Source organism: Ambystoma mexicanum, chromosome 10, assembly GCF_040938575.1.
Source record: "Ambystoma mexicanum isolate Mex_15411 chromosome 10, UKY_AmexF1_1, whole genome shotgun sequence".
Taxonomy (NCBI): domain Eukaryota; kingdom Metazoa; phylum Chordata; class Amphibia; order Caudata; family Ambystomatidae; genus Ambystoma; species Ambystoma mexicanum.
Window position 1 is genome coordinate 1,655,803,148 of NC_090932.1, and position 26,106 is coordinate 1,655,829,253.

At 44.0% G+C, this 26,106-nt stretch overlaps 1 protein-coding gene across 3 annotated transcripts in view; it reads right to left on the reverse strand.

Annotated features, from left to right (window-relative positions):
* Nucleotides 1-26,106, reverse strand: part of SFSWAP (splicing factor SWAP) — a 964,816-nt gene that overhangs the window by 925,252 nt on the left and 13,458 nt on the right. For 2 of the 3 annotated variants that reach the window (XM_069620077.1, XM_069620075.1), the window contains exons 4-7: nucleotides 22,700-22,779; nucleotides 21,611-21,836; nucleotides 10,417-10,541; nucleotides 657-894 (exon numbers count right to left, since the gene is read on the reverse strand). In XM_069620077.1, coding sequence (XP_069476178.1) covers nucleotides 657-894; nucleotides 10,417-10,541; nucleotides 21,611-21,836; nucleotides 22,700-22,779 — 669 coding nt within the window. The remainder of the gene's footprint in view (nucleotides 1-656; nucleotides 895-10,416; nucleotides 10,542-21,610; nucleotides 21,837-22,699; nucleotides 22,780-26,106) is intronic. The other variant, XM_069620076.1, reaches the window with a different exon arrangement.

Genomic DNA, 26,106 nt, shown 5'->3' on the forward strand with positions numbered 1-26,106 from the left:
CACTGATCTTGCAATATTTTCATTAGGCGATCAGAAAAAGTTCTCCAGCCCAACAAATGCACCTTCAGACAAACCGGACTAAAGGTTTTGGACAGTGTAAGGCTAAAGTGCTCTTTGGTGCAACGTATAAAATGGCCTACAGACAAGTGGCGATTCAGAGAAACATGCTATGCCGACAGAAAATAGGCTTTCAAGGCTTTACAGTGTAAAAAGTAGCATGACATTTCCAAACATTGTATTGATAAGACTAGGAGGGGGCACATGACTTTAGCAGACCGTGTCCCAAACAGCACGTGCTAGAGACTGCCATGTGTAATCACTTAAGCTTTAGGCAAGGAGTTGCGGTAGGTAACCGGACTGGAACAATTCTTAAGCTTCTATGATGCCAAAGATTATCCTAAATGTGATCTTCAGAGTTACATCTGCATAACCCCTTGGGGCTGAGGCAACAGAATAAACAAGTGGGATTATGATCTACTTGCGTTTAGACTGCGAGTCAGGCAGTAAGAGCCGTTGGATAAAAACACTGCCCCACTGGGCAAATACCCCCCCCCTCAATACAAGTTTACATGCAAATAACTTTCCATAATAATCCAAAACTCAAGGCCACTTTGACAAAGCATTAAACTCAGTTCTTGAGAGTTTGCTGTACTTACTCTCTGCAGAAAATTTTGCAGCCTCCGCAGCTTCACTTTCTGCCAGCTGCTGAGCAGCAGTGGCGTCTGCCAGCTGCTGAGCGGCAGCTTTATCAGCATCTTGCTGGGCTGCAGCCTTGTCCGCTATTAGTTGGGCCGCTGCATTGTCCGCCAGTAGCTGGGCTGCTGTGTTATTCTCCAGCTGCGCTTTGCGGACAAGGGCTGCTAGTGGGTGGTCTGGATCCATGACATTTAATGGCTGCAGAAAATGGGGAAAATTATCAGTGTTATAAGGATGAAGCGCAACTGAAATAGATATATAAGGAACACATACAAATTCAGTCTTGCGTTTATTGTATTGTATCGCAAAAGCAGCTTATGGCATCTAGTAAACAGATCTGTCACTGAAAGGCACAGGAGACCCCACACTCTAGATTGGGGTATTACCGTAATAATTCATCTCAGAAAGAAAATCCAGAGGAAACTATTTGCAAAAAAAGCGTATTAAGGATTTTATTGTATCCAATACTTTTTTCTCTGAATTTAATCACAAATTAATCTGCACTGTAGCAATTTTTATTTTACATAGCAGGAATATTTTAAAATCACCACAATTTGATAAAAATCATCCTATTAAATCAAACATTTAACCGCATCCATACAACATCCATCCAAATACTCATACAACTCATCAATAAGTACAAGATAAAAGCATTAAACAAATATAACAATTCATCCACGATTTCATAGTTATACAAAAAGTTTTTTGTGCAAAACAACGCATAGTGCATGGCCACAGTAGATTTTAGAAGAGGTGGCCAGCAATCGGGATAGGCCAAAAAGAGACTTCACAAGTGGCCTTATCCTAAGTTTCTCTCAACCGGTTTCGACGTGTAAACGATGGTTTGTGACGTCTTCATCAGGAGATTAAGGGTACTTGTCTACAAACAAAACAAATGTATGGGCCCATCAGTTCCCTATCCAACACTAAGAACAAGTGAAAAAGAGAGGCCAAGTGAAAGGAAGCGGAAAAGAAAGTGCAAATACATGACTTCACAAAGCTAGATTGCAGACATGAAATGTTCTACTGTTGTCCTGCTGGAAATGGACCAATGTCTACATATATTGAGATTAAAACTCAGGGCGTCATGCATTGAGTGCTACCAAAAAGAATCAGTGTCCCTAGACCAGGCAGGTGCAGAGCATAAGTATGGCAAAGGGTGATGGAAAGGTTTGATATACATCAAATTAAAAAAGGTCAAAGCCCACATGCAATTGTTTGGAAAGGACTTTTTGAAGGGAAAACTTGCAAACCAACCTTGGCAACTTTAACAGGAATCAATCCGTTGTATACATTTTATATGAAACAGAAAACACTGTCATGCGAATTGGCAATGTTCTGGTTAACGATCCTGCATGGCAGATGGCTGGATTTTAGGCTCCAATCTGTGAGGGTTTCAAATGAAATGATATCAGGAACCCTGGCCATAAATGCATAGAGGAGATTCGTACCAATTTGGTACATGGGTGTCATTTACAATGTCCATATAGGAAAAGGGGTCTAAGCCTCTACACAATACCCAGAATTAAAAGCCCAGACTTAAAAATAGAGCTCCACAAGAGACTAAAGCCTAAATGGCCAGGCTAAAAGGTCATTCTGTGCAGAAGTGGTTTAATTATTTGACAATTAGGAAAATCACATTTAAATTGATTTTGGTCAAAATCCGAGATATCTAGTCTAAAATAAAAAACAGAGAGAGAGCCTCCTTGTAAAGACCCAAATGTTTCATTTGACAGGGGCCGGAAAAATGCCTTATGGATTGTCCTGTACCTGGCTCCAAAGAGCTACTTACATGCGGATAGCGTCCCACAAAGTTCGTAGCCGCTGCTAGAACGGGAACCAAAGTCCACAGGATCCGCTACTAGCTCCGGTCATCTGTGACTCGTTCAGACAGGTGGGAGACGCGCATCTAACCTGCGTCTACTTACCAACACGTTAAAAGCAGCTGGCTACCCATCACGCGAGTACCCTGCGCCGCGTTGATAGGATAATGCACAATAATGTAATGTAATAATGTAAATGGTTTGCATTTACCCCGACCGATTGCGGACCCGGTAACGTTAACCGCAGGAGCCATCTTTTTCAAAATGGTGTCTAGCCATCTTCTTTTTTCTCCAGGTATTTGTGGAAAGGTCATTCTGGAGTTTTTCTCTGCGCGCCAAACCAGGTTTGGTCCCTTTGTTCATTCACCTTTGGCCAGCTTCAGGAGTGAAACCAGTCTCTGGCTCCAGAGTGTCTGGAATAGTGAGGGAGGTGCCCGAAACTCCCTGTGCCTTGTCTCCTAGGAGACCCAAATGCACTCTGACGATTGGCTGACTGTCTGGCAAGGACAGCCACCCTACTGGGCGAATGGCAGCTAGGCTGGATTGAATGGGAGAACTTAATAAAAAGGTGAGTCTTTTGGCTTGGAAGGCAGAGTCGACCACCCGATGAAGGAACCGAAGAAGAGCTTGAAGAGGACCGCTAGTGAAGCTCCTGGATGGTTGGTTTGCCCGGTGAAGCGCTGCTGCAGGTCCGAATCGCCAAGTTTGCATCGACACAAAAGCCCTACAAGGACGACTTCTCCTTTTGATTTGGTGGGACCAATCAACTCCAAAGTAAGCCACCTGGACACCCATCTCGGAGCTGGTTGAATTTCTTCAGAGTCGGTGCAGGAAACCGTAGAGCCAGGGAGAGGAACACCAGATTGTCTATGTTGCTTGTAAGCTGACCTAAAGCTTTTGGAAGATCCTCCGGACTATCATGAAGTAGGACTAACAAAGCCTGACCCCCCCCCCCCTCCCCCTCAGTTGAGTGCTGGACCTCAGATGTGAGGAAAGTCCACCTTGAGAGCCAGGAACCGTGCTTACTGCCATTTGCTGTACCGCAAGGAGCTGAAACCCAAAACAACCACTGAAAGTAAAGTTTGCCGGTTGCCAGCTTTGACGGTGCAAATACAGTGCAAGAGTCCCAACATCCTCCCTCAGTGAGATCTGCAGAGCTGTACAGGAACAGAAGTCTTCAGCTGCATCTTTTTCTTCTTTACTAAGGTACTGTAAAACTAGCCAAAGAGAACTTACCTCTTACCGTGGAAGTGCTTGTAACTTCTGCAACTCACAAGTCTAATCAGTTTGTGGCCCTACATTTGGTTCTTTTTATCAAAGACTCCTAAGAACTTGTGCAAAGACGTTTCCATGTACTTACCCGAAGTGCTGCAGCCTATACTAAGACTTCTGCCTATTGATTTTGGCTTAGCCTATTGAATGACTCAAAGTGCCATCTTAAATAATTTGCCTTGCTTATGAACATTTGTAAATTCTTGTGCTCTAGATAACCTTTGCCTTTTACTTACTTTTTAAAGAGTGTTCTGAATGCCAACAGTAAGGTATTAATGTCGCCAGCCTCCTCGTTGCTGAAGTCACCTGTGGGTGTAGGTTGCATCTGTGGGCCATCCCAAAAGAGCCCTGCCCGATCCAGGAACTCAAAGGGTACAGTCCTGAAGTATATTTGTATGTTACTATTCTATTGCTCCCTTCTGAAGAAGGCTTTATAACTGACTGATAAATTATGAATTGTTTATGCAAGAAACATTTGAGTGTTAAGAGTTTATTTGAATACCTGTAACTGAGTCTCTGTAACTCCACTACAGCTCACAATGTCCCCCCCTGAGATAAGCCTGGGTGCTCAACACGCTACCAAAACTGTAGTACAAGCTTATACCAAAGGTTGGGTTGCCTATACCTGTAGTCATAGTTCTAATAGTGTTCCCAAAGGGTACTGCATACAAACGTTGCCCAACACCATCCCTACTGTTAAAGATGGATTTCCAAAATCATCTGCGGTGGGAGGATTTGGAGGCCAACGTATCGTGGTGAACAGGGAAGACACAGGAGGTTAGCCAAACCCAATCAAGGGTGGCTCAGCAAGGGTGTGAGAATGGTCTAGGGCTACATTGAGTCCGCACAGATACTCTTTAACATTTTGAGGACACCATAAGGTAATGTGTAGTGTTTCCATAAATATCTGAGGGCCAGGATGTGGTGGGAGGCAGCTGCAGTTGGACGGTCCAACTCCCAACAACCTCCATTTATAGTTAAATCATATCCCCTAGATAGACAACGCACTTTGAGAATGACCTGCAAAAATGTTAGAGGCGGATACCAACTTCTGCTGCAAACACAACACAGCATGTGTCACTGGACAGATGGGCAGGGTCCATTTTCAACGGCACAGGCCGGTTTAGGAACCATTAGGACAGATTTTCTTAAGTCCAACTAAGGGTTTAGGAAAACCATTCACACGAGGCAGTACAAGACTCCACTCTTTGTATAAGGCTCTAACACCAGAGCATAGGGTAGCGTAGACAGAGCAGCCAGGCTCATCTTAGGAGAGAGAGATGTGGAATGAGTACAAAGAAATTACAATACAAATGGTCCTAAGAAACACAAACTATGTATTGTAAAAAATAAATGGTTTATTTAAATACATGTAGGTCCAGATAAATCTTGGGGGAAATAAGTACTATCACATTATATATAACCACAACTATAAAAACGCAACACTATGCCTGAAGGTGCACAGAACAAAAGCATATAACCTTATTTGGTACACCTAACAATAGTTACTTATGAATTACTTGCAGGCATACAGGGTAGTAAACCGCAACGCTCAGCAAGAAATCACATAGTGAGACAACTGGACACTATACTTTTCTGATCTAGTGAAACAGATTCTAGTACTAGTAAAAAAAACTATAACTCGGATTCAGGATAACAAAGTTATTCTAGGGGAGTTGGCCTTTGGGGTGTAATGTTCAATTACAGTTGCTTTTCAGTTCACAGACTAACGGAAGCAAAAACAGGTTAACTTATTTTTGGATGGCACACCGCCATGCAAGTGAAGTAAAACAGCTGTATACTTTTGTAAGGAGCTACGAGCAACCTAAAAAGGTAAGAATGACCTAGGCAGACTTATTCTGGACAGGCGAACAGCAAGTCAGGGGAAGCTGGATGCCAAATGGGGAGACACATACAATTATCCTAACAGGAATAATAAAGTGAAACCAACAGCATTACTTTTGGGAAGAGGGGAACACAATTCACATGTGAGCAGTTAATCCTTTACCTACCCAAACTAAGTAAATCCTATATATACACACTTTTCAGAATGACAGACCATATCTAAGGTAAGTAATATCTTTTTGTAATTATTCACTCAGTTTTAAAGTTAACCGACTCATTTACAGTAAACTTTTAAACACTCGTTTGATTTTTTCAAGACGGACCTCTTAAAAGTATCCAGCCCTTCCCAATTCTAGTACAAGAGTTCTCTCAGAGGCAGAAGACTGACTCCAGTGGTCTAGGAGCCAGCTGTAGACAGGGGGAGAGAGGGCTCAGTTGCAGACAAAGTTCCAGAGGATGACTTAAAACAAATGTATTTTTGGAATTCGTTGAGGGTCCATGGACCTCAGAGAAGACACTCTAAGAGGATTCCAGCAGTGGGCCTGGGAGAACGGGACAAGAGAAATCCCCCAATCACAGTACCTGGGGTCATCGTTTTCGGGGTCCCCAGGACGGCTGGAAGGAAGTGCTCCAGCAGGCTGTAGTTACACAGCAGGCTCTCTGGTCGTTCGAAATCGCCTCAGCCAGGTTTCCTTCCTCATCCTTGGACCCAGATGTCTACCTCTGCTTCCAAGATCTGACTTTTATGCAGGAAGCCAGCCAATCAAATAGCTGTGCAACATTCAAACTTGGGGTTTGGAAATCCTTTCAGGAAGGCCAGCCACCCAGTTTGAACTGGATTCTCACACTCAGGCTGGAAGATAAGGGACTGCAGAGTGACTCCTCCCTCGCTTTCGCGCAAAGGAATTTCCCACCCTGCATGTCAGGGGAAGGAACAAGAGAGGACAAGAAACGCTAAAATAGGGAAAAAGTAGATGGGGCCCCATTTTGATAAAATGGGCACCCCGGGCTGCCTTTACTAGGGATGTGCAAACGGCCCACGGTAAAAGTGCACTGAATTAATAAAAGGTTCACCGTCAGCAGCCATTAAAAAGATATGTTTACCCTTGTAACAAATGTTAGATTTAAAATTAGAAAGGGGATACTCGGTATCTCCCCAGCACTCCACATAAGGTGGGAGTGCTGGAGTTACCCAATAAAATGTAAAAGGGATCCAAAGACCCTTTCTACCCATTGGAATTGTAGTTTTCACAAGGTTATCCAGAGCAGGTTAAAAGGAGAGCCCCTAGGCTAACCCAGTAACAATAGGCACAAATTGCCAACAAGTTGTCAAAGAGGATAACTTGTAAAAGACTCTATGCTCATAAAGAGTATAAAAGAATCCGAGTGTGGAAAAAGGGTCCCAGTCAGAAGTAAGGAAAAATAACCCACCAGTAAATGCTAAATGTGCTGCGGTTGACACAGGTCAGCAAGTTTTATCATTGCTATGAAAATCTCACCTAACAGGAATAGAAGCAGTCAATTATAATTGTGCTCAAAGTGGAAAGAGAAAGACAGAAAAAAAGAAAAAGGAGAGGGCAAAGGAGGAAAGTTAGGGGGCAGAAAGAACGGGAAAGTAGTAGGAGCATGCGAAAGTTAGGGAAAAGAAATTCTAAGAGATCCAATACGAAAGGTGTGCGATGACTAGAAGAGAGAAAAATCGAGGGAGGAAAGGTCAAGAGCCAAGAAAGACTGATGGAAAAAGTAAGGGGGTGCAAGATAAAAGGTAGGTACACTGTACAATACAGAAAGCAAAGGAGGGAAGATTAGTGTGTTTAACGTAACCATATGTGCATTGAAATAAGTACATTAGGAAAAAAATGTCGCACAGTAATGTTTACTCCACCCCATGTGTAAGTTTACGATTGCATTTCTGAAATATGGATGACGTGGCATATCAAACCCTTGCATTTCTGATTGCTAATCCCCCTCTTTTTAAAAAAAAAGAAGAAAATAGGCGAGGGAGTGAAGTCATGGGACAAATAATTTTGAAATTAGTCCAGCCGGCAACAGTTTCTGAAGTTAAAAAAATGTTGAACCACGTCGAGATGGAAAATTTGAGTTCCAGAGGATATTCCGAAAACGTTCAGAGAGACGCCTAGAAGATGTTAAGAGATGGTATAACTGTTGCTGATTGAAAATAGACAGAGCCTATGGCTTTCTAAACGCGCCATAATGTCAAGGCCTCAAGTAACATCATTAAAGAGATGAGAAACTCACCAGGCTGCGACAACACCCCAACCCCAGATAAATTAAGCAACGACCTGGCAGACCACTTCCAAAAAAAAAAAACACGACATACGACAATCCATCCAAAACATACCAACCGACCACAACATACTGCAAAGCGAACCCATCACAGAACCTCAGCACAAGCTCAAAACCTTTCATGAAATATCAGCAGGGGCATTTGCATTGCTGGTAAAACCCAGCAAGAAAGCTGGCTCACCTATGGATCCCTGTCCCCCGGATACCTACAAATCAATCCTCGCACAAGGAACGCCAGCAGAATACTACAGAAACCTTATGAACCTTTCACTAGCAACAGGAACTGTACCAAAGATCTTCAAAACAGCATATATCAAACCACTTCTGAAAAACAAGTGGCGACACAGAAGACCTCTCCAACTACAGACCAATTTCAAACATTCCCTACCCGGCAAAACTCCTGGAAACCTACGTATATAAACAAGAATACGTAGAAAAACACCACCTGCTGGACCAAGCTCAAGTCGGTTTCAGACCCGCAAGAGGAACAGAAACAGCACTACTATCCATCTGGGACGACCTAAAAACGAACGCAGATTCAAACACAACCTCGGCCCTCATTTTACTCTATCTCTCCGCAGCCTTCGACACAGTTAGCCATGACACCCTAACCAAAAGACTAGAAAACATAGGCATAACGGACAGCACTACTCTGGACTAAATCATTCCTAGCAGACAGAACAGAAGCCATATGGATTAAACCCTCAAATCCGCTCCAAAAATTGACTGGAGTGCCACAAGGATCTTCACTATCACAACTGTACTGCAACATCTACCAAACTCTGGTTATCCGAATCTTCAAAAATTACATCACATGCTACAACTACGCAGATACCCAAATCATCTACAAAATCAATGTGAGACAAGCTGATCATTCAGCCCTAATCAAGTGCCTAAAAGAAGTCTTCAACTGGATGGCTGGCAACAACCTGAAAATCAATCCAGGAAAGACAGAAATCATGTTCATATCCAAAGACCGAGAGAACGAAATCACCATCCTGTGGCCATTGGAAATGGGAACCGCACCATCATCTAATGTAGTAAAAAATCTGGGAGTCCTGATGGACAACACCCTAACCTTAGAACCACAAGTAGACGCAACAGTCAAGAAATGTTTCTTCCTCCTCCACACGGCAAGAAGAATCCTACCTTTCCTCTCTTTCACACACAAAACACTCACTATCGTCGCCCTCATCATGTCAAGTATCGACTATGCAAACAGCCTCTACCTCGGAATTCCAGAATACCTCCTGAAGAAACTACAACGGATCCAAAATGCAGCAGCCAGAATACTCAAACTATCAAGAAGAGAACACATCACCCCTGCCCTAAAAACACTACACTGGCTCCCAGTAAAACATTGCATCACCTTCAAAGCAATGTGCATAACGCACAGGGCAATCAGCGGACAAGGAGCAGTATTCCTACAAAAGAAAATAATCCACAAACCAACAAGACCCCTCAGGTCAAGCAACGAAACCCGCTTGGAACCTTAACCATACCTCAAGAAGAAACTGGGAGGCACCTCCTTCTACCACTTAGCCGCAAAAACCTGGAACAACATCCCAAAAAGACATAAGAAGCACCAAAAATCACCTAAAATTTAGGAAAATACTAAAAACCTGGCTCTTCAACACCACAGACTCAAACTGAAAACCGAATCGGAAAGGAAAGGGATGAATGAACTGGACTCGGACAACTCCCAGTACAGCCGGTGGACAACTCCCGATGTGAAGAAGCTCCCACGGCACCTGGACAAAGAACGCCAGTTAGAGGGGAACAAAGGCGACACCCAAACTGAGACAGAATCAACTTCACACCCAACAACTGCACTTGTCTATAAGTCGCCACCGGGTACCACAGTATAGTGGAATTATCAGGATATTAGCAATCGCCACAGTATATGAGCTTTGGACAAGGGCAGGCGCGCTAGCCGTATGAGTGGGAAAGGAAGACTGGGGGAGGAGGGGGCCAGATTTTAAAAAAGGGACCTCGAAGGCCAGACGGACCAAGATCTAGACACAGGCAGAGAGGCGCTCCCGAACCCCACCTGGGGAAATTACATAAGACCAGTGTCTCAATTCAGGATAAAGATGCCAACTAACCAATTGCACTAACAATTTCCCCCTCAGCATACTCTTCTCAAACTCCAAACCAAACAACCACAAACCTACAGCACAACAAACCGCAAAAACTTCACTACATTGCACAAAAACAAAAAGTAAAAACACACAGACTCGCACAACAGGACACGACTACCGGCCGCAAAACACCCCAGGCCCAGCCAACGGACCGACCGGGCTGAGGCCGCCAGCAGCACATCACTGCTCTCTTGCACTTTTCCAGCTACTAACCACCCTTCCCTTCCTCTTTCAGAGCCGCCAAGGGACCACTCCGGCGGTTACAGTGCGCGGTACAAATGTCCATTAACATTAACAAACCAGTGGTTGTTGTAAGACGTATCAAAAAGTACCTTTATGAGTTCTTCAAGCCGGCTGCACTTTTTGAAGCCAGAGAGACTTGGGTGCAGGTAATCATCATATTCTTCATCATCATCGTCATCCTCATCATCATCTGCCTCACCTTTGAACACCGGTTCTAGGTAATACAAATTAGAAATGTTACAGTTAACATTGCCCTCAGTATTTTCATCTTTACGCTGCACGCACAAGGAAACAGTATTAGTACCCAATATTAAAAAAGGGTTTAATGCTTTAAAAGCTCATTGTGTCAAACGATCAAATATACTAATAATTCCAGGCCGCAATGAGGACTCTCTGTCTTTGGAAAGGATACATTATGTAAACCATGCAACATGGTGTTCACAAAGCTACTTAGCAAGATGGTTTGCCACAAATCAAGGAGCAGGCCAAAGCTGCTGACATCAAAAGAACTAGGAGCCGTTTGGCTCCTGCCTTAACATAGAAGAGACGTGTTGGCTACGTTTGACTTCAGAACTAGTGATATATATATATATATATACATACATATATATGTTTGGGACATTGCATTTTTGTTGGCCATTTGGACTTCTCAGAGATCAGGCGCTTACATTTCAAAATCTGGTTTTCTGGGATCTACCTATAACTCTTTACACAGATAGATGAGTCTATCCAATTAAGTCCATTCATTTTTAAAAGTGGTGATTTTGGAGACCAAAGTAAGCTCAAAGCCCTCAAAGATGGGAAAACACCCTATAGTCTTAAAATCATAGATGGATCAATGGGTGTCATACAATCATCCATGCGCACAAGAACTATAATGGATGGTCGTCCCGTCATTATTACATCACTACTTTTAGTACTAGTAGATCCATTTATTCTGCAGAAGTAGCTTTTAAGCGCTGGTTGATGCCTTTTATCCGGAATATACTTTTAGCGCCTGCTTATAAACTATTGCAATCCCTGAAACTGTGTGGGCACATTATGAAGGTCAACCGCTGAAAGCATTCCAGCATGGCGCAGCACGCCTCATTGCCGGACTAAAGAAATTATACACACCATCCCCACATTCAAGGAACGTCAGTGGCGAGCTCTCCAAGCCTGCAACATCATACAAAGCCAAGAAGGAACAGTTACTTGTAACCCAAGTTCTCAATCATTTATATAATATCCCCTTTGCAGAGTTATTTAAGGAAGGCAAGGTTAGATCAGAACAGACCGATGGGTAATAAGAACAGTTTGATTCCCCCAAAGGGATGCAGGCAGTCTATTATCCCAGCATTAAAGTGGTCAACATTTAAAACCTGTAAGGGAACAAGCACTGCCAACAAGTTCAGAAGGAGGCCTCTAGGGAGCCAGGACAGCCATAGTCAATGGGAAAAGTCATAGTTCTGATGCTCTTCTTCTTAAATAGTCAGTGTACCAAACAGAAAAATCACAAACTCAAGGAGTCACCTTTAGAAAGCACAAGCTGCAAGGCCAATGCAGGTAAGTTGAGGTCAATTTAGGGTAGGATTAAATCTCACGCCCAAAGATAGGAAGCACCCCAAATGGCAAAGGATAATGTACCCCAAACCCCACAGTACCTTTGAAATGAAGTTGTTCCAGCTGGATGCCTTCACGATGCAATGCAGTAGACCCTTGCTCCTGGTCCTTGGTCGTGGTGATGAAAGGGAGGATGTCTGGCAGGCTCCTGCAGCAACACCCGAGAGAGGGACTCGGCAGCAATTGATTTCCATCGATTCAGAGGCTCCTTGTGGTTTTTGCGCCTTTTTCTCAGCGCCAAAGAAGAACGAAAAGCTCCTGTTGTGATTTCTTTTATCCCCTCGGTCCTGGGCCCTGGTGAGGGCGACTCTGGGCGCGTATTTCTTGCTACTGTAGGGTCCTCTGGATGCCCACGAAGATCTGACCGGATTCAAACTTTGGAAGACAATGCACTCACAGGTGGTAGAGGTCCCCCTGGTATTGGGATTCTACAGCCTTGTAAAGTCGCAGCAAGTCGGCAGTTGCACCAAAATAGTTTGTCTAGAGGCTAGTCGGTCCCACCAGCCTAAGGGAGGAAGTCGTCCTTTGCGGATCAAGCTATCAATTCAAAAATGGGGTAAGCACAGCTGCAGGGTTTCAGCTGGTACCGTGCGGTTCAGGAGGGTGCTGCTGGCGTCTCTTCTTTAGAAGTGGTCGACTCGACTCTTAGTTCCAAAAACCTTGCTTTTTATGCAAGTTACCATTCATTCACAGCCTTAGGCTGTAATCACACAGCAGGCAATAGGCACTAGTTTCACTCAGGCACACCACACCTAGAGACAAAGGACAGAGGTTTCAGGACACTCGCTCACCACCTGCCTTTCAAGACACACTCGAGCCTGGGCGGGCTTCAGGGCCGAAGCAGCTGAGGTATCAGTCTGCAGATACATGTCAGTAAGTAGAAAAAATTAAACCACTGCCACCAGCCATTCAAGTGAGTTAGTGTAAAAAATGTTACAATGTGTTGAATGAGCTACTATGTAACCCCCTAGTACTCCACACATGGTGATGTGTGTTGGACCTACAAAGTAAAGGCAAGACAAACGGGGGTCATCTTACTATTCTTGGAAACAGTAGTTAACCCAAGAGAATGGCAAGATCTGCACACAGGTTTGTAAGCCGTTGGTCTAACCCCACAGATAAGTGTAGCTGGCTCTGTTTTCATGCAGGTAACCACACAAGCATGGGCCCCAAACAGCCATATTGGAGAATTGAAGGGTTGGGATATTCTGTTATTGTCAGGTTTGAGGCCAGTTAGCCTGGCACAGGGTTGTCGATAAGGAGCGAGGCAACTGCTGTATGCCTGTGCCATCAGATCAGAGACATCCTACAAAAGCTAGTCATGTGATCATAAACCAGATCACATACCTTCATGATTTCATATGAATGCTCCATGTCATCTTCCAGCAATATGCAAAGTATAGGACACAATGCCATACATGCCTGTCGAACCTGCACAGTGAAGTTGTGGCGCTGGCGACCGTCAGAATGCCAAGCGCATCCTCGTTTTAGGGGAAGTGTTGAGTGCATGTACTACCCAGAAGGGTCCTTTTTCTTGCCACTGAAATTACAGGAAAATCTGGCAGTGCATGCGCCCTCAGAAAAGCAAGAACCTCTCGGGTGCCTCCTACTGCTCATCATGCCTCTGCCTTAGGCAGACAGAAGAGCCTGAATCCCTCCAGGACACCTGGCACCTGCTTAGTTAATATGCGTGGAGGATCCTTCAGTTGCAAAGGGTCAATAGGTTATGTTAGCTTGCATGGGTGTAGCACCTCCTCATGCCATAGGTATTGTGAAGTGCTTGAATATTGATGGGCAACTTTACAAGCAGAAAGGCAGTCGTAATGTTTAGTTTAATCCCACCCCACCCTCCAGGAGACCTCTAAAAAAAAAGGGTAAAAATGGCACCCATCAGTGAGACTCTGAGGTAGAGTGAAAGGACAGAGGGGGTTTTAGGTCAGGAAGATTTACTACCATCAAAATCTTACCTGTGCCAACCCCAGAACATTTTGCTTTTACGGGTGGATTATTTTTATTTATACCTCAGACTGGTAACTTTTTCCACACTCTGAGAATCTTTTACTCTTTTTATAGGTGTAATTTTTAAGACTCTCCATAGTGTCTTTTAAAAGTTATTCTCTGACAACATTTTGGCAATAAGTGCCTATTGTTGCTGGGTTGCCCTGGGGGCTGCCATTTTAACTTTCTCTGCCTAACCTTGTCAGAACTACAGGTCCCAAGGTTAGAAAGGCTCTTAGGATCCCTTTTACCTTATGTGGAGTGCTGGGGAGATACATTTAAAATGAGAAAGGGTATACTCTAACATTTATGTGGCAGTGAACCTTTATTCATTTCGGTGCACCTTTACCGCGGCCTATTTGCGCAGCCCTGGTACAGGCACCCATGGATGCTCATTTTATGAAAATGGCCCCAGTTTCCTTTTTTCGCCATTTCAGTGTTCCTTGTCCTTTCCTTGACCTCCAGGGTGGAAAATCCCTTGATTGATTTTTATCTTCGGCAGGAGTCACCTGGACGCCCCGCCCAGGCTCCAGAGTATCTGTGAAGACAGGAAGCGAAGGAGAAGTCCAAAGCTCTGCAGCCCTTGATCTTCCAGCCTGACTGCGAGAATCCAGTTCAATGCGGAAGGCTGGCGGTCTGTAACGGACTGCCAAAACCCTCCCCCCCAACCCCGCACCACCAAGTTTGAATGTCGCAAGGCTGTTTGATTAGCTGGGTTCCTGCATAAAAATCAGATAATGGAAGCTGAAGAAGTAGTCAAGCACTGGGACCAAAACCGAAGAGGAAGATTCATCCGCGGCTGAGATAGTTTCCCAGAGACCGGAGAGGCTGCTGTGTAACCAGAGCCTCCCATTACCCTTCCTTCCAATTGACCTGGGGACTCAGAAAACAACGACCATGACCCAGAGCCTGGTAAGACCCACTAGACTTAAGACGACCTGCATTTTGAGTCATCCCATGTCATGCTGAGACCTTGCTGGGCTACAATAACCCAATACCCTGGCACCTCAAGCCATTGTGCAGTGCAGAGTCTTCCGAATCCCAAATCTTGCTGAAACTTAATGGGCATCCTGCTGGATATCCAGAGACACGATTCCAAGCCAAAAAGTCTCCTCACCAGAGTGCTGGATCATGCAAACAACGAGAATCAGACCACCAATATTCGGTCTTCTGTGCTAAGGCATCAAATCCAGAACCGCATCCAGCAGTCAAGAAAACCTTGCCTAGAGCCTTCCCCGTGATCCTTGCTGCAAAAGTCCTTCCAGTGTCCTGTCTTCTACTTGACAAAGGAATAAATAGAATGGGTTTGGGCTGCAGGTCCTGATGTAGCCTGTTGCAACTCTTCTTCTGTGCTGAGGTACTATGTTGGCTGGGATATTTTACCTACATTAAGCCTTTGTGATTTCTGTATAGCTTTGAGGGGTTTTCTGTGATTGGGAGGCCACACATCCAGTTCACCCAGGCCTACTGTGTAATCCTCCTAGTGGGGTATTCTCTGAAGCCTCTAAAAGTAAAGTACTTTTTCTAGCAGTCGTTCTTAGGAACTCTCGACTTTTGCTACTTAAGAACCTATCCTAGCCTGCCTGTTGGGATAGACCCTAGTGACCCACGCCCCCTTCTGCCACTGAGAACACTCATGCTCCAAGAATAAGAAGACTTCTAAGAATTGGTCCTTGTTAGGTAAGAATTGGTGCAGTCACAATGAGTGAGACGACACAAGACATATCTGCTTAGTATTAGGTAGTCACCTCTTGGTATAGGTCTGTACTACGCAAGTTAGTAGTGTGACTGAGCAGCTAGGCCCATCTCAAGAGGGGTAAATGTGTGCTGTACAAAAGAAATCCATAAATACAAGTAGCCAAGTAATACTTACACTCAAGGTTTCAGTTATAGTTAAAAATCCGTTTTAAATAAGCATTCTTTAAAAAGGCAATTCTTTGTAACGGCGCAAGTAAACTTTGGAAATACTTTACAGAATCAATAAAGCTGGTGAATATTCATTGGATATGCTCCATACATTCTCCTACAACCTGAAGTGACTTCAATTAGAAGGATAGTATTTGCATTTATATATCACACCAATATTGTTTGTAGACCGAGTTGCAGAAAGGAAGGGCTAAGGAAAATAAAAAGGTTAGAACAGTTTCTTAAAAGCTGAGGAAAACTGAATCCTCCAATGAAGTCTAAGTAAGCCTTTCCCAGAACTAACAGTGTTCAACAGGCTACAACCTATGGAGGGACAAGCAATGCCAACGTCAAAGGATTAAAAGAGTGCCTTTAGGGAGCCAAGATAGCCAAAATCAATTGCACAAAGTCTATAGTTCTGATGCGCTTCTTGGATAAAGTCTTTCACAAAGTCAGAGTATTCACAGAAAATCACGGAAGACACACAAGCTGTTAGGCCTGTGCAAAGGAGATACTAATCAACTCAGAGTTAAGCAAGTGCAAATCTCAAGCGGGACAGCACGACTTAAGGCAAGAAGGTAAGTACCCCCAAACCCAAAAAATACCTCTGATTAGAAGAAAAGGTGGTCCAGCTGGATGGCATCTTGCTACAGCTGCAGACCCTGGTTCCTGGGCCTCAGTCGTGGGGACAAGAGGGAGGACGTCTGGATGCCCCCTGGGGCAGTACTCCGGACACCCGCCGACAGCTACAGGCTCTCTTCGATTCAGCAGCACTTTGCAGTTTCAGCGCTTCGCAAACAGCACTGATGCAGACCAAATCTCCGGTTGGACTTTCCTTGCTCCTGAACTCGTGTCCTTAGGAGGCTCCGGGAGCTTTGGGCCGAAGATGTTCTGCTGCAGGCGTTACACTCGGTTATGGACACTTGACCCCTGGCATTGTGCTTCTACAGCAAAGGAGAGGCATAGCAAGTCGGGAATGCGCCAAAATTGGAGTTTGTCTCGGGGTTAGTTGGTCTCACTAACCCAAGGGAAGAAGTCGTCCCTTCCGGAGCTTCTCGTTGATTCAAAAAAAAAAAAAAAAAGTGAGGTCAGCACAGCAGCAGGGCTTAACCGGTACTTCGAGGTCCAGGAGGTTCCAGCAGGCTTCTCTTCAAGATTCTTGCTTCGGATGTTTTTCCAGTGGTCGACTGACTCGTCCCAAAAACCTCACCATTTAAAAATGTTTTCCCATTCATGCACGGCCTAGGCTGTCACAGCAGGGTGGCTGTCCTTTCTGGACAGCCAGCCGGCCAATCAGGACGGGTTTCGATCAGGCACACCTAGAGACAAAAGGACAGGAGTTTCGGGACACTCCCTCATATCCTGTCCTTCCAGACACATTGGAACAAGGGGTGGGCATTAGGGATGAAGCCTGCCAAAGGCAAAAACACACAAAGGGCTGAAATCTGTCTCAACGCACAGAGTAAAAGCCAAGAAAGGCCTCAAACAGAATGGTGAGAGAAAAAAAAAAAAAAAGAGGTCAGGGGCCATTTTAACAGAATGGACACCCATGGGTGCTGTACAACAGCTGAGGATTCAGCCTGCGGTAGAAAAACATGTTGGTAGTAAAATTTCAACAACTGCACCAGCCATTTAAAGTAGTGAGGGTAACAGAAAATGTTACATGAGAAAGGAGGAAAAGGGACTTCCAAGTAAATAATCCCCCCCAGCACTCCACATAGGATGGTGTGTGCTGGACCTACAAAGAGAAAAGGTAAGCAAGATTCATTTTCGTCTTACTATTCTGAAGGTGCTGTCGGTCACTATAGAAAAAGCAGATGCATATAGAGTTTGTCAGACTCCAAAAACAGTGAAAACAAAATACAAATCAGGGAAAAAACACACGGGGGTGAGAAAAAGGTCCCACACAGTCAAGAGGTAAAATTAAAGTCAGTCCAGCAAAACAGCTGGTGTCTAAAAAGGTTAAAGGGGGTTAGGACAGATATTGACATTCTCCGCAACAGGCAGTTTGCCTAGAAACAAGAATAGGTGTTTAAAGGTTACTTACTTGCAAAAGAAGTTGGTTGCTAACTGTAACAGAGTGAACAGTTACAAAAGTTACTACTTACCTTAGTAATGTTCTGCCATTCTGAATGCAACATCTTTCTTTCCCTAGAAACGGTTTCACCACTCTAATAGAAGGTAGATGTAAGGTTATTTTACTCACTTGCGCATTGGCTGGGCATCCTTCCCAAAAAGGAATGCTGTTGGTTCCACTTCACTATTCCTGTTAGGATAAATTAATTATGTCCCCAACTGGGTCTTGCTTACCCAGACTTACCGTTAGCCTGTCCAGAATAAGTCTGCATTAGGTTTTACCTACGTAGAATAACCTTAAGTCATTCATAAAGTGTAACACTGGGTTTTGATTTCCCTGGTCTGTTTTAGACAGACACAAAAACAGTCTGAGGTTTATACCTGCCTTTAAGTTGCTGATAGCTCCTTTAAAAAGTCTATATGTTTTACTTACCTTGAGGTAGCTATTTGCCATCCTAAAATAAGCTACAAGAGTTATTTCTTATCTCAATCTGTGTGTAACTATCTCAAAACACCTGTAATAGAATATTACATCCTTAGGATTTACTCACCTAGTATAACTGTGGGTTGCCACAAAAGTAATACGTTTTTACTGTACCTAGAAAAAGTGTCCCACTATTCACAAAAAGCAAACTGTCCAGTTGGTTTAATAAGTGATTTCTTGCAGAGGGTCACAGTACAACTGATAGGGTACACTACCCTCATATGCAACTATTGTTTTGACTTCCCTAGAACTCCAGTTAAGTCTTCCAAATTAGGTTATATGCTTTGGTCTGTGTACCTTCAAGCATAGTGTATTTTTCTTTAATGTGTTTATATGATCTGTGATAGTACTTATTTCCTCCAAGATTTATATGGGCCTACTTGTGTATTTAAATAATAAATTATTTTTTGCAATGCATGCGAGGGGTCTCTCTCTCTCTCTCTCTCTCTCTCTCTCTCTCTCTCTCTCTCTCTCTCTCTCGGAAGACTTGGGCATAGGTGATCCTGACACCTACCATACATGGTTGCCGTGTCTCACTGGGTCTTTTGGAGCCCGCGGATACACCATTTGTCAATAGCAAGTGATATTTTGTATTTATTGTTTTATATAGCACCTTAATCCAATAATTAATAATTGACTCTTGGAGAGTATGAAATGGTGTGCTGTGTGCATGTGGAGAATAGGAATCGGGGGTAGGAGTGCAAGTGGCTTTATACCTGGCTAGTAGCCTGCATTAACACAGTATGTTCCATGCTGTAATTCACAATGGAATACATGGCCCTGCTTTTCACCTAACACTATGCCCATCAATAAGTTGCTGACAAAACACTCCAGGGTTCGAAATCGCTGGGAGCTCTTTAGCTCCTGCTTCTAGCCTAGGAGAGCCGGGTTAGCTAAAAACCAACACCTACTTTTGGCTCCCCATGCCAATGTGTGATATCTATATAAAAAAAACATTAGCCATGGTTATTTGAGATTGTCAATAAAGAATAATTAGGCCACAACGAGTACACTAGTATTTAAGGACCATATGCAATATGTAAAAAGTAAAATGTGTCTCATTGTAGTAGTTACATTTGCTGTGTACTTGCTCCTGACTGACAGCCAGGAGCTGGTTTTTGCTACTGCTAATTGAATCTTATTTTCAAACCTTGCACTCCCTTCATGGTGCACCCTAAACCACATATACTATGTACCCAATTCCTTTAATTCTGCACTCAGCTGTTTTGTAGCCAAGTTTGCACTGTTTAAAAGTCATACATAAACAATTTTAAACCTTCATTACTCAATGCAAAATATTTAACCAATGTATCTTGTATATACATATTCACATTGCACAGAACCATCAGCCAGAGTTAACACCAACGCTGGGAGAAACCAAGCTGCGATTGTTGAATATCTTTCAAGTCTGTTTTTGTTTTTGGCAGACTAGAGGTTTAAAGCGACGGTGCATCCGCATTATGCAAATATTCTGGTTTTTGCAAATATGTGCCACAAGCTTCCATTTATACTCTGGAGCTAAAGGAGACACCCCCCTCACCAATAGGGGCGAGCAGGTGTTCATGCACAGAAGGCAACAGTGGGTGGAGAGCATCTCCCATCCGGAGCAGTTCGCTGCAATGGGCCCCAAAAACTGCCACCTCATTCAGTGGACTATTGCGCCAACTGCACAAGTGGATACAGATAAGAGTTGCAAGACCTAAAATGCCAAAACAAGGACAGTTCTGGAGGTCAGCTAACAAGCTTTTAAACGACGAAACCCTGTAGCTGCACAACAGGTTAACTGTACACGGCTCTGCCATTCTGATATTCTACCACGGTCTCAGTCACCAAACCAACTGTCACTTTATTCAACCCCGCCTGCAATATTAAACAAAGACCAACAACCTGGAGCCAGAAACCTTTGGCGCAGTGTCACGCAGCAAACAGCTGAGATCAAAGATGGAGGAAGGGAAGCATCACCCCAACTTTGGAGTGCAAACCCAAACAACAAAACACAAAACAGGTAGCACCGAATTTCTAACAAGAAAGTTGCTTCCCAATTACTGCTAAATGGATTTGTGAAAGCAGCAAACACTGTGGGAGCCAGTCTTCAGAGTAGGAGGTCAATCATTTAGCCGGGGGGTTGGGGAGAGGCTATAAAAAAAGCTATAATAATTTTGAAAATGAATGATTTTCAGAGGGCAGAACACAAGTTTCTCTAATCAAATTGTTACGACCCTCAATTATAGTAGAAGGCAAATGATCACAAGAATGCCAGCTACCCCTGCACCGGCATATAAACATACAGAGTACACAACGAAGGACCCTTTGGCCTCTGCAAAATGGGAATCATCAATCGTGAACAAACAATTATGAGGCCCATTTAGGCAAGATGCTTTTTACTGTAGTTCAAGCCCCTCCAGACCAACCATCAACACAGCATAAAATGCTGAGATACAGACATCTAGCAACACACACATACACTGGAGAGTGCTTCAGTGCCATGTACAATTGAAGCAAAGAATTGCCAGCGGTTTGTAGGTGAACATGAAACAAGCTGCAGCATGTAGGTGAGGACTACCAGTCACTGCAATAGATAATTGGCAATTCCGACACTAGACTCAACGTTTACTCAACAGCTCTCTCTCCCATATACAGAAACAGACATTAGAATTAGAAACGGACCCTCTGTCTAAAGTGGGAAGGCACCAGGAAACGACCAGCCACCAAGCGATATACAGACAGGACCCCAGACAACTGCCATCCTCCTATATCTCACCAAACCAGGGTACTATGACCCTTACAACACCAGGGCTTTAGGTGAAACATACCAGGAGAGCAGCATGTTCAAGCAATACAGCTTTACATAAATACTTAGGCCCACTGGTGCTCACCGAGTGAGCCTGACGTGCGTCCCCTGGATGATTGAGAAATGTTTGACTATCGGCAGGACCGCCAAATTTTAATATAGGTCTGAAAGTAGGAAATCCATAATTTATTGAACGCTAAAAATATGGGCAACTGTAGGGCACTGTAATCATCCAAAGGCAACATGGAATTTTCAATCAAGATGATTCGGGCCTGCTTGACGAAGAATCCCTGTCTTCCACTCCGATACAATGGGCAAATAATCCCAAAGGCTGTTACTAAGAAGAGAGACAATGTTTGTGCATCATGTGGATTTACTAGACACAGGCGAGTGTATTTACAACTGAAGTGAACACAGACTGGCTTACTTTTTTTCTCTTCCACTTTTTTCTCCAAGTACGATGTATAGCGCCCCTCTTTCATTGCCTTCTGGATGTGCTTGTAGTATGGGTAAAGATAGTGGTCGAATCTTAGAAAATCAAACTGAGAATTTTGTGCCTGCTTGGTTTTCAGCATGATCTCAAACTGTGCTCCTTGCAGGCAGACAAATTTTGCAGTACGTTCTATGATGGCATGCATTTTGGCTGTTGGTGGCTACAGGAAACAAGATAAAAAGCAGAACAAGGCAAGTTTCAAACAAAGAATACTCAAGAAATTGAAACAAATAGAAATACGAAGCAATCTACAACTATTAAGTGACAATGAATTTCAGATTTCATCATGAAGATTATCTGAGCTGCACCTCAGCCAAGATAATAATGCAACTCATGAGTGGACAAACATGGGAAGAGGAGACCCCTCATGGTCCAGGCATCAATGAGCTAAGGAAACCAACCAAAGAAAAAAAGACGGATGTGGAGGCTCTGGCCTCGGGTCATTATCCTTTCAACAGGCAAAGTAAACCTTGTTTTAAAAGCAGGAGTCTGCTCCATAGCACACAAGGCCCACTCCAGCCAGACTGTTCTAGATCTCGCCTGCTCCTGTGCAAAAGCGCAAAAGCTCATGCAACACTACCCCAGAATGCAAAGTGCGCTCATTTCTCTATAAAGACAGCCAAGTGCTAGAAAGCATTTTTTTCTGCTGCCATCACCTCTATGCAGGAACTACCAGTGCATGCCTTTTTTTTAAGTGGCATGAAGGGAGTTAAGTGCGCACATATGGGGCTGAGGAGGAGTAATAACACAAATTGTAAAGCCAGAGATCATAGGTAATGCATCATAAATCACAGATTCCACTGCCTGCTCCTCACAAAAAAGAACACCGGACATATTGAGGAGCTTAACACGTACCGCTAAACTCTGACTTTATAGCTGCAGTGTTTATGAGGAAAGAAATACAGCTCTGCATTCCTTCAAATGTATGTGGGTAATTACACATTACATCCATCTCCTTCACCTCCCACCCAAACTCCTAGCCCCTCCCCCGACATCAGAAACCCCCATAAAAAGCATACATACCAACTCAACATCAGATGGCACGTTTGCTCCCAATGGCGCTATGAAGGGTTCTTCACTCTCTTCTGCCTCGGCAGATTCTGCTAAAAATAAAAGTTAAGAAAAGATTTAAAGATGTGTAGGCAACTTTCGGTGAAGTGTTTGCATACAACCTTTTTTGGGGGTTTTCTGATTTGGCCGGTTTAAGTTAAATTAACTATCCTGTAACTTCTCAGAGGCATGGGGTGGAAGCCTGGGAAAGTTTTTGGGGGAGGGGCACAGCTCATGCCTAGGTCACTTAACAGATTGAGAACTAGCTGCACTATATTGCTGTCAACCAAGTTGGTAGGTCACTTTGGACCAGGTACTTCATGCACTTGCCCTCCCAGACTCCCCTTGTTAGGGGAGTGTTCCTAAAGTCCCACTTGGATAAGACTTTAGTAAACTACCCCAGGAGGTTGTAGAACCCCCAACTCTTAGGATTAGTCTGAACTACTTGGAGAGGTTGGTAGAGTGGCAGAGCAGTCAGGCTTATCTTAAGAGGAAGATGTGACCTGTAGGCAAGTACTCTGAACCCAATTAGTAATGCACATCAAAGAAACACTTACACAAACATTTATATTAAAATATGGATTATAGTTACTGTTAAATACTTAGCACAAAAAAACAATACACAGGGATACTTTACAATACTTCAGAAGGCCACTTAGTTGGTAGTTGCTGAAAGCACACAATTGTTGAAGGAGTTTGGCAGGTCTACTGTACTATCGGTAATAACACGCACCCACAAAGTGATACAGTAATTGCAGTCAGCATACACATATAGGAAAGTGATTTTTGGGAAGAAAAACAGTTGGTTAGTGTTATGGTAGAGCTTCATGTTCTAGGGGCAATTTCTCTGTACAACAAGTCCTTAAAGTCTTGCAGAGCAGAAGTTCCTGTGGATACTTTCTAGTCTCTATGAAGGAAGATAGAAGCAGGCTTAACCAAAGTTGGAGACCTTGTTAAAGGACTAGCTAAAGGGACACAAGCAGCGGCTTCAGTTGGAGGTAAGAGGAGGTTGGCCTGGACACCTCTACGTGCACTCCCAATGCTCTGAAGCGACTTTCTGGAATAAGGTAAGCAGTACCTTATGCAGCTCTGGACCCAACCTCTAGATTCCTTGGTCTGATGACAAAAGGCAGGACAATGGATGGGATCTCTCAGCAGCAGTCACGAGGGTGGAACTCGAGCACAGCTATCAACTTCTCGGGTCACACTACGGTCTTGGTGCATTTTCCTGCAGCACCAACAAAGGACGCAATTCTTCCAGTCAATCTTCGGTACCTGCAGTCCCACACTCTGAGGGGGTCTGGATGACTTGGACTGCGTCTATGGAGTGTCCTTGAGGGTTGAGCAAAGACTTGGACCAATTCCGCCGTTCAACGACGATGCACTCGAAATGGGCAGCAGGTCTCCTGGTATTGGGGTTCCTCAGCTATGGAAACTCCACGACCTGGAATTAAAGTTGGTCTTGGAATTGGTTGTTCCCACCGTCAAAGTAATGAAGTCGCCTTCGGAGTTCCTCCGTCCCACAGAAAATGGGGCCAGGACAGCAGTGGTCGCTTCACGGATTTTCAAAGGGTCTGCAGGTATCTCTGGTGGTCTTCAGTTACTTCAGCTTCCAGTGGTCGATGTGCCTTTCACTCCAGGAGCCTTGCCTTTTATCCAGTTCGAGCACTCGCTCCTCTGCAATTTACAGAAAGGGGTGTTTGGCTGTCCAATCAGGACAACCAGACCCTCAGTGGGAGCTGGTCTCATTTAGGCACTCTGGCAGACAAAGGACAAGGGGGTGGAAAACTTCTCCCTCAATTCCCACTTGCCGAGACACTCTGGAGCCTAGACGGGGACACCCAGGGGTTCCCCCCAAAAAGGTAAAACACACACACACACACCTCCACGAATGGTTGAAGGGCGGACAACCATGCTAGTAATGGCGAAAACAGAAGGAAGGCCCCAAATTAGCACTTGGGCGTCTGTATTGTGCACTATGGACATAGCCTGGGGTAGTAAAATTACACAATAGTAGATAGAACACGTCCGCTTCCACCAACCATAAATAGGAGATTGTCTATATGACTAAAATGTCACAGGAGCAGAGAAAAGGAGGATACTAGGTATCCATTTGGCATTCCACATAAGGTGGTGTGTGCCAATCTCTCAGTATAAAGTTTTAGGAACTGTAGTACTCTAGGATACTGAAAATAATCTTAAAGGAGGACCCTGAGGGCCACCGGTATTAGGTAAGAATTGGTACAGTCCAACTTGTGAGGACTACACAAGACTTCTCTGCTTGGTATTTGGTAACCTACCATTTAATATAGGCCTGTACTACACAGGTTGGTAGTGTGACTCAGCAGCCAGGCATATCTTAAAAGAGGGGTAATTGAGCTGTACAGTTGAAATCATTAAGTACAAGTAGCCAAGTAACATACACAAAGGTATATATAAATATTTAAAATATACAAATGGTTTAAATAAGCACGTTTTATCTACTAGTAACATGCCATCAAAGTTTGGATTCGGCTTGTAAAAGACGACAACAGTTGGTACATACTTTATGCTTACACACCTTCCAGCACAAGGATTTGACTTCAGTTAAGGTCAGTACTGCACTTATTTTTAGTTAACAATTCAGTTATCGAGTTGTAAAGGAAGGAAAGGGTACAATAAGACGGAGAACATACAACCTCCTAAAGTGAGGCAGGTAAACTTTCATCCCAGCAATAATAGTAATCACAATTATAACTTATGAGGGGAACCCGTATTGCCAAAGTCAGTAGGTTCAGAGGAATGTCTTTAGGGAGCCAGGACAGCCAAAGTCAATGGACAAACTCAATATTTCTGATGCACTTCGTAGATAAAGTCTTGACAAATTTAGTAAGTTCAAAAGTGACTCAAGTGAGCTACTTTGTAGAGAGCACAGGCTGTTCGGGCCAGTGCAGGAGAGTTGGTATAAACTCTCAAGTGGAACAAAAGCACTTTTCAAGATAGGAAGCAAAACATATGGCTAAAAGGTGAACACTCCAAGCCACACAGTACCTGCGATTCGAAGAAAAATGTTCTCACTGGATTCCTCCTTGCTACAGCTTGGCAGACCCGTGTTCCTGGACCTTGGTTGTGGTGACGAAAGGAAGGCCGTCTGGCAGGCTCCTGCGACAGTACTTGGGAGAGGGACTCTTCAGCTACAGATTTACTTTGTTTCAGCTGTGTTTTAGCATCTTTTACTTGGCATCAATGAAGAACGAATATCTCCGGTTGGAAGAAGCTTGCTCCCACGGTCCTGGACTCTGGATCAGGATTTCCTGTCAACGGTCACAGCACCCCTGGCATTGGACATCTGCAGCTTTGGTGAGGCACAGCAAGTCGGGGGTTGCGCCAAATGCAAGCTT